This window comes from Diabrotica undecimpunctata, chromosome 6 (assembly GCF_040954645.1).
Source record: "Diabrotica undecimpunctata isolate CICGRU chromosome 6, icDiaUnde3, whole genome shotgun sequence".
Taxonomy (NCBI): domain Eukaryota; kingdom Metazoa; phylum Arthropoda; class Insecta; order Coleoptera; family Chrysomelidae; genus Diabrotica; species Diabrotica undecimpunctata.
In genome coordinates this window covers 47,428,512-47,444,975 of record NC_092808.1, presented here as the reverse complement: position 1 = coordinate 47,444,975, position 16,464 = coordinate 47,428,512, and the positions used below count along the sequence as shown (strand labels likewise).

The following is a 16,464-nucleotide window of genomic DNA, read 5'->3' as shown; positions in this document are numbered from 1 at the left end:
ACCCTAGGTACGACGCAAATCAAGAAACTCACCATCAGGAAAACTAGAACGGGTCAGCCTTAGGGGGGCAGCTTCGACCCAGAACTTTTCCAAAGACCCTCTCATACTAATAGCTTCTTTGAAATGTCGTGAAGATAGTGTATATGTAGATGGAGACATAAATGGTAAAAAGCATACGTTGTTGGTGGATACCGGAGCGACCAGAACCATTATACGCCCGACAGTTATAAACAGCCGAAAGAAACTGTTACCAACGAGGTTACGACTTCGGACCGCTACAGGTGAAAATGCCAACATTCATGGAGAAATCCAGGTACAATTGGGAATTGGGGCAGAAAAGTTTGTCCATACTGTTATAGTTGCTGACATCGAAGAGGATGTTATATTAGGAATGGACGTAATGAATATGCATGGATTCCAATTGGATTTTAAGAATAAGGTAATCAAAGTTGGCAACGAGGAGGTATTTCTCCATCCACATAATGACAACACTGTGCAAGCAGCCATTACAGAAGATACAGTCGTGCCTGCGAGAAGCGAAACGATCATAGTAGCGCGACTACAGGGAATTGTAGACGAAGGGAGACCTGTTATGATGGAGCCTTGGAACCACGACGATGAGGTTGGCCGTGGAATCATAATTGGAAAGGAATTGGTGACTTCGGCTAAAGAAATTCCTGTGAGACTTATCAATGTCAACGACTACCCAGTGACCATAAAGAAAGAGACAAAAGTAGGAACTTGTGTACCTGTGACATCCATAATCCGTCAGGCGACAACATCTGATAATTCCAACGACAAATTCGACCAAATGGTTGCAGTTGCAGGACAGTCTCTAAATCAGATGGAGAAAAGGAAATTAAGGGAATTTCTTCGGCAGTATCGTGATATTTTCGTACCGAAAGGAGGAAAGACGGGAAGAACTACCGTTGTTAAGCATAAAATTGATACTGGTAATGCTAAGCCAATTCGTCAAACAGCTCGACGATTACCACAGGCGAAAAGAGAGGAAGCTGAAACGATTGTTCAGGAAATGAAGAAAGACGGGGTGATAGAACCTTCTACGAGCCCATGGGTCTCTCCGGTGGTCCTGGTTAAGAAGAAAGACGGAACGACGAGGTTCTGTGTGGATTACCGTTTGCTGAACAACGTTACCAAGAAGGATAGTTATCCTCTGCCTCGGATCGATGACACATTGGACACATTGGCTGGAAGTAAATTGTTTTCTACTTTGGATTTGAAGTCTGGATACTGGCAGGTAGAAATGGACCCAGTAGATAAAGAAAAGACAGCCTTCACCACAGGATCTGGATTGTGGCAATTCAACGTTATGCCATTTGGACTTTGTAATGCTCCTGCGACATTTGAGAGGCTTATGGAAAATGTGTTGAGAGGGTTATCTTGGAAAACATGCCTGGTTTATTTAGATGACATAATCGTCTTGGGGGAGACATTCGAAGATCATTTGAGGAATTTAGAAAACGTTTTTAATCGACTTAAAGCTGCCCAATTGATGCTAAACCCCAAGAAGTGCCAGCTATTTCAAGGTAAAGTCAATTATCTGGGTCATATAGTCAGTAAAGAAGGAGTGGCCGTGGATAAGGGAAAAATCGATTCCATTAAGGAATGGCCAAAACCAACTGACAAACATCAAGTGAGAAGTTTTCTTGGACTATGTACTTACTACCGGAGGTTTATTAAGAAGTTTGCAGATATCGCTAAGCCATTAACGCGACTTACAGAGGAAGCAAGAGAATACCGCTGGGATATAGACTGCCAAAATGCCTTTGAAACGTTGAAAAAACATTTAATAACAGCACCAATTTTAGGGTATCCACTGCCAGAAGGAGAGTTCATCTTAGATACGGATGCAAGTAATGTGGGAATTGGAGGAGTGCTGTCTCAGATTCAAGGAGGACAGGAACGAGTCCTCGGATATTTTAGTAAAGTTCTTTCAAAACCTGAACGGAATTATTGCGTCACGAGAAGAGAACTTCTGGCAGTAGTGAAATCAGTAGAGCACTTCTATCAATATCTCTATGGCAGAAAGTTTCTAATCCGAACCGACCATGCCGCCCTTAAGTGGTTGATGCAGTTTAAGAATCCAGAGGGTCAGATAGCCAGGTGGATCGAACGACTCCAAGAATACGATTTTAAGATTGAGCACCGAGCCGGAGTTAGCCACAGAAACGCTGATTCTCTTTCCAGAAGGCCATGCCCAGCAGAGTGTCCTCACTGCAACAAAACGGAATCCAAGGAAGCAGCAGTGCTAAGAACGACGATTGTCAACGACGACTGGACGCCTACTAAGATAAGGGAAGAACAAGAGAGAGATCCAGTTATACAGAAAATCCGAAAATGGAAAGAGGAAAACCGTCGACCACCTTGGCAGGAAATATCAAACCTATGCTCAGTAGTTAAGACGTATTGGGCCCAGTGGGACTCATTTATCATCGAAGATGGCTTGCTCAAACGAGTCCTGGAAAATGATGACGGTTCAGAGAAAAGAAGACAGTTGGTGATCCCAAAGAGCAGAATAGCCGAAGTACTTCGTCAGTTACACGACAGTCCATCGGGAGGGCATTTTGGTGTAAGGAAAACCCTTCAGCGAATTCGGGAACGGTTTTATTGGATGAACAGTTCCGACGACGTAAAAGACTGGTGTAAGAAATGTACTATTTGTGCTACGAGTAACGGGCCTCACCGGAAAAGGACAGCTCCTATGAGACAATATAATGTTGGAAGCCCGTTTGAAAGAATAGCTTTGGACATTGCAGGGCCATTTCCAGAAAGTGAAAATGGGGGCAAGTACATGTTGGTAGTAATGGATTACTTCACTAAGTGGGTCGAGATTTATGCACTTCCAGACCAGAAGGCCGCCACCGTTGCAGATAAGTTGATCCAAGAATATATCAGCCGATTTGGAGTGCCTTTGGAGATCCATAGTGACCAAGGCAGGAACTTTGAAAGTGATCTATTCCAAGGAATATGTGATAGACTAGGCATGAAGAAAACAAGAACTACCGCGTATCATCCGCAATCGGATGGTATGGTAGAACGAATGAATAGGACAGTTGGCAAGTATTTGACAAAGATGGTGTCCGATCATCAGCGAGACTGGGACCAATACCTTCCGTTCTTCACAATGGCCTACAGATCTGCTGTTAACGAATCAACGGGCCAGACACCAGCCAGAGTCCTATTCGGACGCGAAATGCGACTACCTTGTGATCTAGAATTTGGGTGTCGACCTGGAGAAGATGTAGCAGGTGAAGATTATGTGATCGAATTACGAAGAAGAATGGACGATGTACATGAGTTGGTCCGTTCCCACCTTCAGATCGCTAGCGACCGAATGAAGAAACGGTACGATACACAAGCCGAAAAGGGTTGCTTTAAGAAGAACGACAAAGTATGGCTGTATAATCCCAAGAAGCGAAAAGGTTGTTCTCCCAAATTGCAGCAGTTTTGGGAAGGTCCATACCTCATCATGGAGAAGATCAACGATGTCATCTACCGAATAAGCAAGATTCCGAGGGGAAAGCCGATGATAGTACACCATAACCGGCTGGCGTCTTTCGAAGGTGACCACGACGTAGATGAAGAAGTGGAAGTAAACCAAGTCCAAGACGTGTCTGACCTCACGTTTGAGGAATTCATGGGTGCCTATGGAGGTACCGGTAAAGCAAGACATGGTGTTACCACTGAAGAAAAGCAAGATCTACTCGCGCTCCCCGATGACTACTCGCTGGCCCTTACCATCCCGGCCAGTATCAAAGACGCACCAGGGTTGGCATCCGTCTTTCGAAGGAAGTTTGGTCGAGTTGCAGAACTTCAATGCCAGGTGCCAGCTCCCGGTAAAACCTTGAAACTCCAAGATGCATCACGTTACCTTTTCTACCTGGTAACAAAAGACACTGCCCGTGACCAACCTACCTACCGAGATGTGTGGGAAGCCTTACTTCAATTGAGAGAGCACGTACTAGAGTCCGACGTGCAAAAGTTAGCCATGCCAAAGTTGGAGTGCCGCCAATTAGATTGGAGGGTTATCCGAAATATGGTGGAGGAGATCTTTAAAGACACCGAAGTCCAGGTGTTAGTCTGTTGCAATCCGCATAGTTACTGGTGCGGAGAGAAAACCGTCCCTTGTCATTTTTATACAACTGGAAGTTGTAAAAGAGGGTCCAGTTGCCGATACCAGCATACAGTTCCGGTTTCAGTCCCGACAAGGTTCCAGGAGGAACCATCTTTTAAGAGGGGGGCAATGTTACGATAATTATCCTGGCCTAAAATAACCGTAAATATTATGACTAATGTGTTCTGTTTTTAGATTTTACGAGAGTATTCTATTAGCCGGCAGAAATTTACCTGAATGGACCTTCCAGAAACGGTCGAGCCGATGTAAAAATACCCGTTTGCCTTACCGTTATAATTTCGCCACTAATCGAGAAGGTTGTTCGATGATTCTAGCGTAAAGGCAATGGCATATATAAAGGACATTTTATTTGGAAGGAACAGTTAATAAAGAAGATTCGCGCTCGCGATATTTTTGTTACGCTCGCCTAAATAAATTATGTGTATTATTTAGTGAGAAATAAACTTATATAAATTATCGTGCCTTTTAATAAATTAAAGTAGGAACAATATAATAAATTAGTAAAGACATTATAAATTAAAGACATAACAATTAATAAATTCATAACAATATACTCTAATCTGTTAGAGTAAATAAATAATTAAAATATATAATTAAACAAGATCATAATATAATACAGTAATAAAAATATTAAATGTAAAATGTGTAAATCAATACTACATACTTTCCCAAACAAACACGTTTATGAAAAACGACTTCATTTGAGGCTAAATACAGAAATTGCATACGAAAGATGCACTTTTCACCTTTAAAACGTATATTGATATTTTATAGAAAACTCTAATCAAAAGAGATCGAATTTCTACCGTTGAGCTGATACAAATTTTATTTAAAATATATTTCGCGCGCGTAACACATTAAAAATCACCGGTCTCTTCAAGCGTTATTTTTGAGAGAACGGTTCATTCTAAACAAAAAGTGCTAATAAAAATTTTTGTTCAAAATTATTATCTCAGCTACATTTTTGTTTAAAATATTGTTTTTTTGCGGCCTACAGATCTTTGATAAATTGATTGTTTTCATTTTCCATCGCGAAGAGGAGGTGTTTAAGGGAGATGCCGGGGGGTGAAAGCGGTAAACTTTTTTGCATCTTTTTTGGTGTCCCAAAATTGACATTCTCAGCAAAACTCAACTTGTTTGTATGATTTTTGGAGGTTAAATCTTTGACGATCGGACTAATACATAGTTTGATTTTTAAGTTAAAAATTATTTATTTATGTTTGCACATAATTTATGCATAACAAATGCTAACTCTACCAAATCTCAACAATAAAGATGTTCAAAACCGTACAAAGGCACTAATTACTATAATAGTAGGATTTTTCCTTTTTAATTACTAACTACCTACCTTTTATTACTATTTGTTAACTTCAACGCATATCGTTAAACTGCTTCACAATTTTTGAGAAAAATTAAATTATCATCAAAGTCAAATTACCTTGTTTAGTGGTTCCGTACTGGCTTTATCACTATTACCAGCTACACAGCGTCGACCCGTAGAAGCCAGACCACCGTCATCATACTCCTTATCGTCACGTTCACCTCCACCTCGTAGTCGAATAACTACGACTATAATAATGGCAATTAGAATTAGTGCCGCAACAACACCTATTAGAGCACCGAGTAAGGGCGTTATTTGCAGGATTACCGGAGTTGACGCTAAAACAAATTTAAAAATTACTATTAATTATTGTATTGCATGTAGCTTATGTTTCTAGAAAAGTGTAGTTATTTATTAGGAGTATTAAACTAAATTACAAAGGGGCTATTCAGTGAATAACAACTATTATTATGTTAGGTGTTATTTTATTTTCAAAGTAAAACCATCTGGTTAATAATTTTTAGATATTACCATTAGATTAAGTTAAACATTTTGAAAACTAAAGCCACCTCTTTAGTTTCGCTCCAAAGACCACAAATCTAGTTACATTTTTATATTCAATTTTCTTTATATCGTTCCGCTTACGTTAATACTCCTTTTTTATCATAAGATGACTAATTTGTAACTTGTTTGGGTATAATAACATTGTACATTGGGTATAATAACATAAAGTTGCAATGTTTGATTAACTCGTACGTCTATAATGGTACCTGTAAACACTAGCTGCATATTATTTTGATTCGTGTTAATTGCCACGTCGGCACTTTCTAATACTGTTCTAATACTGTGTTAATCTCTGCTGTATTGATCGATAGTTCTTTCTCACGAGTGACTAGTCTGCTATACACTGCTTTATACACAATACACTGCTAGTCAAAAACAAGGACATTTGTATTTGTAACTTGTTTGGGTATAATAACATTGTACATTGGGTATAATAACATGGGGTTGCAATGTTTGATTAACTCGTACGTCTGTAATGGTACCTGTAAACACTAGCTGCATATTTTCATTCGTGTTAATTGCCACGTCGGTACTTTCTAATACTGTTCGAATACTGTGTTAATCTCTGCTGTATTGATCGATAGTTCTTTCTCACGAGTGACTAGTCTGCTATACACTGCTTTATACACAATACACTGCTAGTCAAAAACAAGGACATTATTAGAAAATGTTTAAACCAAATTCATTTTTAAACATAAATGTGAAACAGTTGTTTTGTTTTAACAGATATAAATAATTTAATTTATATGCCCAAAGAATGTTAATATTTCTGAATATATGGAATTGAAGAGACATTATGGATTGTTATTCTCTGCAAGAATAGATGCATTTATTTTTTGGCTGTCCAAGGAATTCGAAGCATTCTTCTCCATTACCACATCTCAAGTGCATCGATTTTTTTCGAATATACTGTTCAGCTGGTTGACGTTTCAGAAGCATAGCTAAATATTGAAAAAAACAGTGTTCGTACAAGATTGATCTTAGTGTTTTTTGTTGTGTGTTTTTCCATATTTTAGTTAGGTTGGCCATAGTGTTTTTATCCATCTGTTTACGTTGTCAAATTTTATGTTCACAGCTTCTATTGTTCTTGACGGTGCTGTCTAAATAAATAAAAGTTTCAACTCCTTCATATTCAGCAATGTTTTGACTTTCTGTTCTGTTGTTGGTTCTATTGATAATCATTACTTTTGTCTTGTTTTTATTAATTCGTAGTTCATGTTTCTCACTACTTCTCCTGACGGACAAAAACTTAAGGGAGAGTATTAAGGTGACTGACGTCATCGAAAGAATAGCCAGACTATAAGAAGATGGGCAGGACACATAGCTAAAATGATGGATGGGCGATGGACAAAGAGGTTATTATGGAGATTGTTATGGAGACCAAGGGAAGACAAGACAAGCGTAGGTCGACCACCTACACGATGAAAGAATAGAAACTATAGAATAGAATAGAGAACAAATAGAAAGATAGACGGGGTGGAAACACGAGGAAGAGGCTTATGTTCAACGGTGGACTTTTCAGGCTTGATTATGATGTTCCTCGCTAACTTTTTAGTTTTTCGAGTATCCATGTAAGACTCCACCTACTGAAATGCCTCCTTTCCATTCATCTAGAACAAGGCTCATCATGTGTTCACTATATAGGTTAAATAAACTTGGGGATAATATGCAACCTTGTCTGGTGCCTTTCTTAATTTTGCCCCACCAGGAATCTATGTTTTCGAATCTCACAATTGCTTCATTGTTTTCATACAAATTTTGTAGTAGTTTAACAAGGTGAATCGGAATATTCATATTAAGAAGAATTGACCATAGTAAATGCCATTGTACCTTATCAAAAGTGTAATGTATTCTATGTATATCATACCATATTCATTGTAGATTTATAGGTAAAAGATAGATTGGTTATGTTTTGTCACTCTTTGTGGTTTGTCGAGTACTCGTATCAGTGCAAGATCTTCCTCAGTTCTTACTATTTCTCTCCTATCGGAGAATAGATATCATCAAGGTGACTGAAGCTCTGTTTACAGCTGTTCTAAGTGTTCGTTCTCCAATATTTCCTTCGATGATTAATTAATTTCTTTATTTTTATGAACATGATCATAGGAATGGTAATAAGACTTTGGATCTCGACATTTTTATCACTTATCTCGTTTATCATAGCTCCCAGGTATTTGTAAATAATTATTCACCGTTTAAATGGTGATATTTATATGTTGCATTACATTTTTACTATATTTATTATAAATATTCTTGGTATCAATCTTTATACCGTATCTATTTATATTCTGTGGTAAAAGTTAAAGCTCGTCCGATGTTCTTGATAGCAGCACAGTATCGTCTGCATATCTAATGTTATGTATCACTTACCTCTTGACGATTATTCCTTCGCTTCCGCTTGATAAAACTTCCTGGTAAATGTGTTTACTATAAAGGGTAAACAGGAGTGACGATAATGTACAACTCTTATTACGTCTGAAACTTATATCTTCTATTCTTAGACTCTATTCTCATTAAGCTGATTAAGTAATGTAACGATCCTGGGGTGGGGTTGTAAGTTTCGACCTCCTAGTTTTGATCCATTACGAAACATTTTCACTTGCGTTGCACGATTATTGTACAAAATCGTTGATCAGGAATGAATTGAAGTACTGGTATACAGGAACAAAATGAAGTTCTGGTTGTAAATAAAACCACCAAACCCAAATGACCGTTTTATTGACAACCCGGTTTGTAATGACTTGAAGCGTTGAGAAAATTAGGGTTCTTTACACGAGGCAATAAAATTCATTCTTTAATAGTCGATATTAAACAATTATCTAACCGAGATAGTACACGTTGCCATACAATAAATGTCCACTTGTCTTAACTCCGGCTTGATTCATGCAAATTATTTTCAGGGTTTGTCCAGTATATTTAATATGACGTGACCAACAATTTTATATGGCAAATATTTTATTTGAATAATAGTAATATCCTTAACTTTTGACGAGCAGAGTATTTCATTTATCCTGAAACAGCATCTAAAAGCATCATGCAAAATATCTACCTCATTTACTTGTATTTTTGGTATTCTTTCTATCTCTTGCTGAATACTAGACAACCATTTTATATATTTTTTCACTGCAACCTAAGAGTTGTGGTGAAATATTATTGAAGAGTCTCATTTACCCCATTTTGCTTTGTTATACGTAATTGAAATTTTAGATTTAACCTTCGTTTGTCTTTCTATTTATCTACTTTTCAACTGGTATTATTTATAATATCAAAGATATTTGTACTTGGTGCCTTTAATTTAGTTAAAAATTAGTGTTACTTCCAATTGTTTAAAGCAATAAAGGACACTATTTAGTATAATTGTAGTTCTACAGCATTGCGTCGCTTGTATAGCAGATTATTTAATTTGTTTTTCTCCCATTTGGTATCCTTTTTTGGTTCTTACTTTTTTTTATTATTTTATCCGTGATCAGGATGAACAATAAATGACTCAGAGAATCCCCTCTCTTATCGTATTGCCAGCTTTAATTAGCTCAGTTCGTTCTTCTCCTACTTTTACTTTTATTTTGTTATTCTGGTAGATATTTTCGACCGTTTTGATTATTCCTAGACGTATGGCTCTTGCGTACAATAAGTGGACGTCCCTATTGTTTAAAGTAATAAAGTACACTATTTAGTACAATTGCAGTTCTACAACATTGCGTCGCTTGTATAGCAGATTATTTTAAGTTGTTTTTCTCCCATTTGGTATCCTTTTTTGGTTCTTACTTTTTTTATTATTTTATCCGTGATCAGGATGAACAATAAACGACTCAGAGAATCCCCTCTCTTATCGTATGGCCAGCTTTAATTAGCTCAGTTAGTTCTTCTCCTACTTTTACTTTTATTGTGTTGTTACGGTAGATATTTTCGACCGTTTTGTTTATTCCTAGACGTATGGCTCTTGCGTAAAATAAGTGGACGTCCTTTAATTTAACCCTGTCAAATACTTTCGTAAGTCCACGAAACATAAATCTGACGGATTGTTATATTCTAGTGATTTCTGTTGCACTTGCCTTATGATAAATATAGCATCGGTGCATGATTTTTCCCATCTAAAAACTTGCTGTTCTTCTGCTAGTGTTATAATTAGTTTATTTGTTATCATTTTGGTTGTTAATTTTAGTGTTATGTTTAATAAATTAATTCCTCTTTAAACTAACCAACCAATTTCAGTTAAAAACGTAAATTGTCAACGAAATTTAAGTGAATATGAAACAGCGCAGGCAATAGTTAGTCATGGTCACAACCAGCGTTATGTAGGTAATTTGTTAGAAGTCAACCAAAGGTTGTATATAGGAGAGTTGAAAACAGCCAACAATAAATCAGACTGCTAAACTTTTTAATGTATTCAGAAAGTACTCTATAGCAAGAGGACAAAGTCGAAAGACGAAAAAGATCTACACATATTATACAAATGCAAAAAATGATCGCCTTCTTGGAAAACTTGTGTTTAGGCCCAGACAATCGAGTTAAGGAAAGTTCTACCGCAGTTCTACTGCATACTGCATATTTCTACGATTCGTACTGTAGATATTTTTGAACAAACAGCCAGGACAATGTCTAATGAAGCAAGATTAAAGAATTAAATAATAGAAGATTGGTAAATGCGCCAGTGCTCATAATGGTATATAGTTGCTAGATTGCATAGTATCAAAGTTCACGCTAATGAGTTTTTTCTTGCGTGAGGAAAATATTTTACAATTTGTTTTGATACTTAACACACAGAGCTAATACCTATTTATATAGATCAATCAATGAACATTTGTATTGCGTATGTTATTACATTTGCTTAGTTTGCCGACGTAAACTTTCTTTTTACTCAAGTACTTTCTACTACTTTCTTAAAATTAATGTACAGGTTATGAGATAGCCACCTGAAAGCCCGGATCTGAACACCATAGAGAATTTGTGGAGTGCATTAAAGTTAGACGCCGCATAATTACTTGTATAATTCTTAGAAATTATCTTCTATAGAAGATCTTCTTTAGATCTTCTATAGAAGATCTAAAAAAACTATGCTCGTTTGCCTAATATAATAATTGTAGTAGTATGACTAGACGAATGGAATAAGTTATAAAAACTGTGGTTAGAGCAAAGGGAGGCAACATTTTTATTGAATTCGAATTGGATTATGTTAACAACTTCTTACTTGGTAAAAGTAAATCAAAATGTTTTTGTTACTTTAATTCAGTCTAACGTCACTGATAAAAAATAAAGTATTTGGTGAATTTTGTTACTTAATACTTTTGTCTCGAAGAGATTATATCCCAGTTTTGATCCAATTTAATGTTTACACACATTAATACATATTTGTCGAAAAACATTTGAACTTTTATTTCGACCATTTTGCCGTTAATTTTTGATAATACACACAATTGCTTTATTTAAAATAATATTGTTAATGGTTATTTGTTAAAAATAAATACTTTGAAACTAACAAAACTCAAAATAAACATACTTAACTATCGATAAACGTTCTCTACAACTACTAAACCTTTCAAACCCACCACCAAACCAGAAACTATCAAACCATCACACAGTAGTACTACCTGCATTAAATCTGTTTACAGCTGGAACATAAATAATATTAGGTTCACTGGTAACTGATCTTGAGTCCATAGTTCTAATAAACAACAGCAAATCTTCGCGGACTTCAGATAAATTTCGAACAGTTATGTCTCTAGGATTTTTTGAAGTCGTCGTATCAATCAGAAACCGAGTATTGGCATCATACACTTGCATTATGTAGGTATTGAAAGGATTTTCAGAGGGATCTGCTACTTGACACGCTATTTGAAGGTAAAACCGTGTTTGGTGTAGAATTGTGCAGTTTTCCGGTGGGGTGGGTTTGATGATTCGAGGTGCTGCTGAAAAATATAAAATGTAACGCCAAGAATACAAGGGTTTTATATTGTTCATGAAAATAAAGCTGCTATATTATTTTATCAGAAATTAGAAAATATTTGCTTAGTCTAGTAAATAATAGTATACTGCAAGTAATTATAAGAATAATAAGACATACAAAACACAAGAAATATTTTACCGTTTTACTTGTCTTTTTAGTTGTAAATTAAAAGCGGCAAGTAATGTGAAGGGATATAAAAATCTGAATTTTAAAGTAGGCCAAAATAAAGATATCAAAATTTTTTTTGGCATGACATTTCCATCATAGGCGTGGCCAGTTTTTTTATTCTGCTTTAGTCTTTAGATCCCAATTTTTGTGCCCCTCTAAAGTTAATATGGGTTCCGCAGCATCAGCTCTGGCCAGCATATTGTGGCGTGCAAAACATAAATATTTTTGAATATTTACGTTTGGAATTTAGTTCGCCATTAGATGTTAGCGAAAATATTGTTAAATACTAAAGTAGGTTTATTATAGAAAAACATCGAGTATATAGCTATATACGACTTTGTATATACAAACGGATACAAATAAACAACCGGATCAACACTATTATTAATAATTTTGTCTACCAACTTTACATGCGTAGACTTTAGGTAGATTAAGTAGCTAAAGCGTCCGTGTTGCGCGTGCAAGTCCGGATAAAAGAGAAAGGTTTTGTGGTAAAGCCAGTAAACTTTTCAGGGTAAGAAAGAAGACATTATAGATTTGGAAAAATTTCTACGAATTGGACTGACTGATAGATGTCGAATCACGCGAAGGAAAAAGGACTACGAGCTGGAAAAACAAAAACATTATAAATATAACAAAATAAAGAAGAAGAAGAAAGGAATATAAAATCGGAGAGAGAGAGAAAATAGGAGACAAGAAAGAAGGGAAAGGGACAAAAAAATACAACGATTGCATTTTAAACTACAGCGATGTTAATAAAGAAAAAAGAACTAGAACAGAACTGGGTATGTTTCTCCATGAAACAAGCCAAATTAAAATATAGGAGATTATCATTCCCTCCGACAAAGAATCATTATCATCATCATTATCTTTGACTCGACAATCCATTGTGGATCCTGGCTTGCGATTTCTGTTCGGTTTCTGGCGACCTGTTGCCATCTTCTGATTTTTAATATCCATAATAACTCCACCATCTATGTTTCGTAGACCTTACGAAGGTATTTGACCGGGTCAAATTAAAAGACGTTATCCACTTACTGTACGCAAGAGAGATACCTCTAGGAATAATCAAAACGATCCAAAATATCTACCAAAACAACACAATAAAAGTAAAAGTAGAAGAAGAACTAACCGACCTTTTTAAAGCTGGCAATGGGATAAGACAGGGACATTCCCTGAGTCCTCTATCGTTCAACCTGACTATGGTTGAAATAATAAAAAAAGTAAGAACTTAAAAAGGATACTAAATGGAAGAAAAACCACTTAAAATAATCTACTATGCAGGGGACGCAATACTACTGTCTCAAAGTGAAGATGATTTACAACGTATGCTGCACCAATTTAATATAACCGCCAGAAAATTTAACAAGTTTATTTCCCCAAAAAAAGACAAAATGCATGGTTACAACAGCAAATTTACTAAGATGTAAATTGGAGCTGGAAGGTCAGATACTACAACAAGTGATGGAGTTTAAATATCTAGGCATCACATTATCTAGCTATATCTGTAGCTGGGCATTGCCACTACTTTTGTAGGGCTCACTCACTGAAAATTTGATCAGTTCGTGGTGATTTATTATTTTAACACTTTTTAATGGCTTGGACAATTTCTTCAATGGTAGGTGGTCTTTCGTTTGGGTTGAATAGATATCAATCATTTCGATTTGCTATAGTGTTACCTGCTACTTCCATATGATGGCCATTATATAATTTTCATAAATAATACTACATCTAAAATTAATAACAAAACATACAGTTATATGTAGTATGTACACATAGCTATGAAGTCGGAACACCAGAAGCAGAAAAAGAGAGTCTTTATGAGGAATTGCAAAATACGCTAGACTACATTTGCCGAGTCAGTGATGCATTTTTGCTAGGACAATAAATTACTCCTATTCCAATCACAAAGAAAAATACAGGGTGTCCCATAATTAATTGGACATTAGCTAATGGGTGATAGCAGCTGACATCAAAATAAAGCGTTTGAGCTCAAATTGCTTAGGCAAAATGTTGCTAGTGTTCGTTCTACAGGGTGATTCATTAACATTGTTTTATATTATTTATAGGGATACATTGAAAACTATTTAACCGATTTAGGTGAAATTTGGTATTTTGCTATTATTTAGTATGCTTAATATGAAAATGATATTAGTTTTGCTATTGATATTAGGTGGTGCCACCTACTTAAACATTGGTTCATTAATATGACAATAATTTTTTTGTCTGCCCTGTATAAACATTCTAGGAAAAAAACATGAAATAACATTCAATTCTACACAAAAAAGGTATTCTTATTTCAAATCAAAAAAGTACACTGTTTTCGAAATATACGTATTTTGTTAATGATACCCATATCTGTATTTAATTTTTTGCAAAACAAGCAGGTACCTAGGTATGCTGTGAACTCAATGGCAAAGTCAAGACATAACTACGAATTTACTTATTATTAGTTGTCAAAGTGCAGTGCGAGTCATTATTTGTCAAAGTGCCATTAAGTTTTTTATAAAACACTTAAGATAAAGGTAAAATGCCACGTCATAGTGAATTTTCTATGCCAAAGACTATGCCAAAGCTTTTGATTGTGCAAATCACGACATTTTGATAAAAAACTAAATTTCTACGGAATTCGAGGTATTTCTTTGAATTGGTTAAAATCTGACTTAAGGAAAAGGAAACAACTCGTTGGAGCAAATGATACCGAATCTACTCACAAAACCATTGTATTGGGTCCTCTACTTTTCTTTATCTTTATAAGTGACATCACCAACTTAAAAATCGATGGGAAAATTTTTCTTTTTGCTCATGATACCAGTATTACCTGGAGGAATTCTAATATTGCACTTCGTTATGCAACTATAACTTCTGATCTACTTAAAATAAAAACCTGGTCCGACTCTAATTTACTCTCTTTTAACGTGGATAAGACAGTAGCATTATCCCTTGCTTCTTAATAACAGCCAGCTCAGTATCGCCTTCATATCGATTTGTTAAGTAAGAAACTAGCCTCAGCCTGCTATGCAATAAGATCTGTTTCGAAGAAAATCAATTTAGCATCTTCCAAAATAACATATTTTTTTTTGTTCGAGTCTAATCTTCGATATAGCCTTCCTTTTTGGAGTTCTAGTACAGCTGCCAAATCTGATGTATGTTATTTTTAAATTACAAAAAAGAGCAATACGGTATCTTTTTGGCCTCAGTAGAATAACACATTGCAGAAGCTACTTAAAAATCACGGGATTTTAACTCTTCCGTCTTTATTTATTTTAGAAACTATTTGCTTAATTCGTAAACACCTACATGTTTTTCCATCAAGACCTAATCATGACTACTCCACCAGAAATTAAACTTTTGATGTGTATTTATTTACCGATCCCGTCCAGTGAGATGGTAAAGAAATCTATATTATACGCGGCAAAAAATTATACAACCATCTCCCTTCGCAACTTAAACCTGCAACTTCTTTCCTTAAGTTCCGTAAAATGACGAAAGCCTATCTATCTGAAAGAAAGAGAGAGAGAGAGAGAGAGAGAGAGAGAGAGAGAGAGAGAGAGAGAGAGAGAGATATTATTCAGTGGAAGAGTTTCTTAACGAATAACTAAGAAATTATAGTACATTCGTTCGCACATTAGTTCGTAAGGTTTTATTATGCAATTTGCAATTTAGTTAAATTGTGCAATGGATTCTATATTTTATTATCTTTTATTTTGTGAGATTGACGACTTATGTAATTTTAGTAAATTTTAAATTGTAATTGTTATTTTTTTTACTTTTGTAAGCTTTGTCCATAAAATTGTACAAATTTTAGTGACAATAAAGCATATATCTATTCTATTCTATAATGATAAATTTCGTAAAAAGCCTATAGTTACGATCTGATAACAGGCAGGTCAGGATGCTGCAAAAAATTTGTGGTTGATTCTCATTCCATAATAATTGCAAAATTAAGTGCTACAGGATAATAAATACCTCATGAACAATGGATTAATAAAACAAAATACATACAAATCATTAGAAAATTACTTAATTCAATTTAGTGTTATCTAAGTAGATATTAAGAATTTCTTATCTTGTCTTAATAAAAAATGAGTGATATAAATTTACAACGTTAAATATTCAATCTAAGATTCCATTAGTCCCTTATTTCAGATGATAATTACCCAAACATTTTGAAAGGCCCTTGGGCCCCTTTTATAGGAACCTACAATTATAATCAGGTCCTATTTCAGACCTTCACAAAGCTGAAATTCGTCCTCAATACACACAAAATATAATTAGGATGGTATATACTATAATCCATCGGCGGATCAA

The 16,464-nt window shown here is 35.5% G+C and overlaps 1 protein-coding gene across 1 annotated transcript in view; it reads right to left on the bottom strand.

Annotated features, from left to right (window-relative positions):
• The window catches only part of LOC140444330 (protein turtle homolog B-like), a 984,236-nt gene that overhangs the window by 29,429 nt on the left and 938,343 nt on the right, over nt 1-16,464 (bottom strand). The window contains exons 12-13 of the mRNA XM_072536081.1: nt 11,630-11,944; nt 5,595-5,815 (exon numbers count right to left, since the gene is read on the bottom strand). Coding sequence (XP_072392182.1) covers nt 5,595-5,815; nt 11,630-11,944 — 536 coding nt within the window. The remainder of the gene's footprint in view (nt 1-5,594; nt 5,816-11,629; nt 11,945-16,464) is intronic.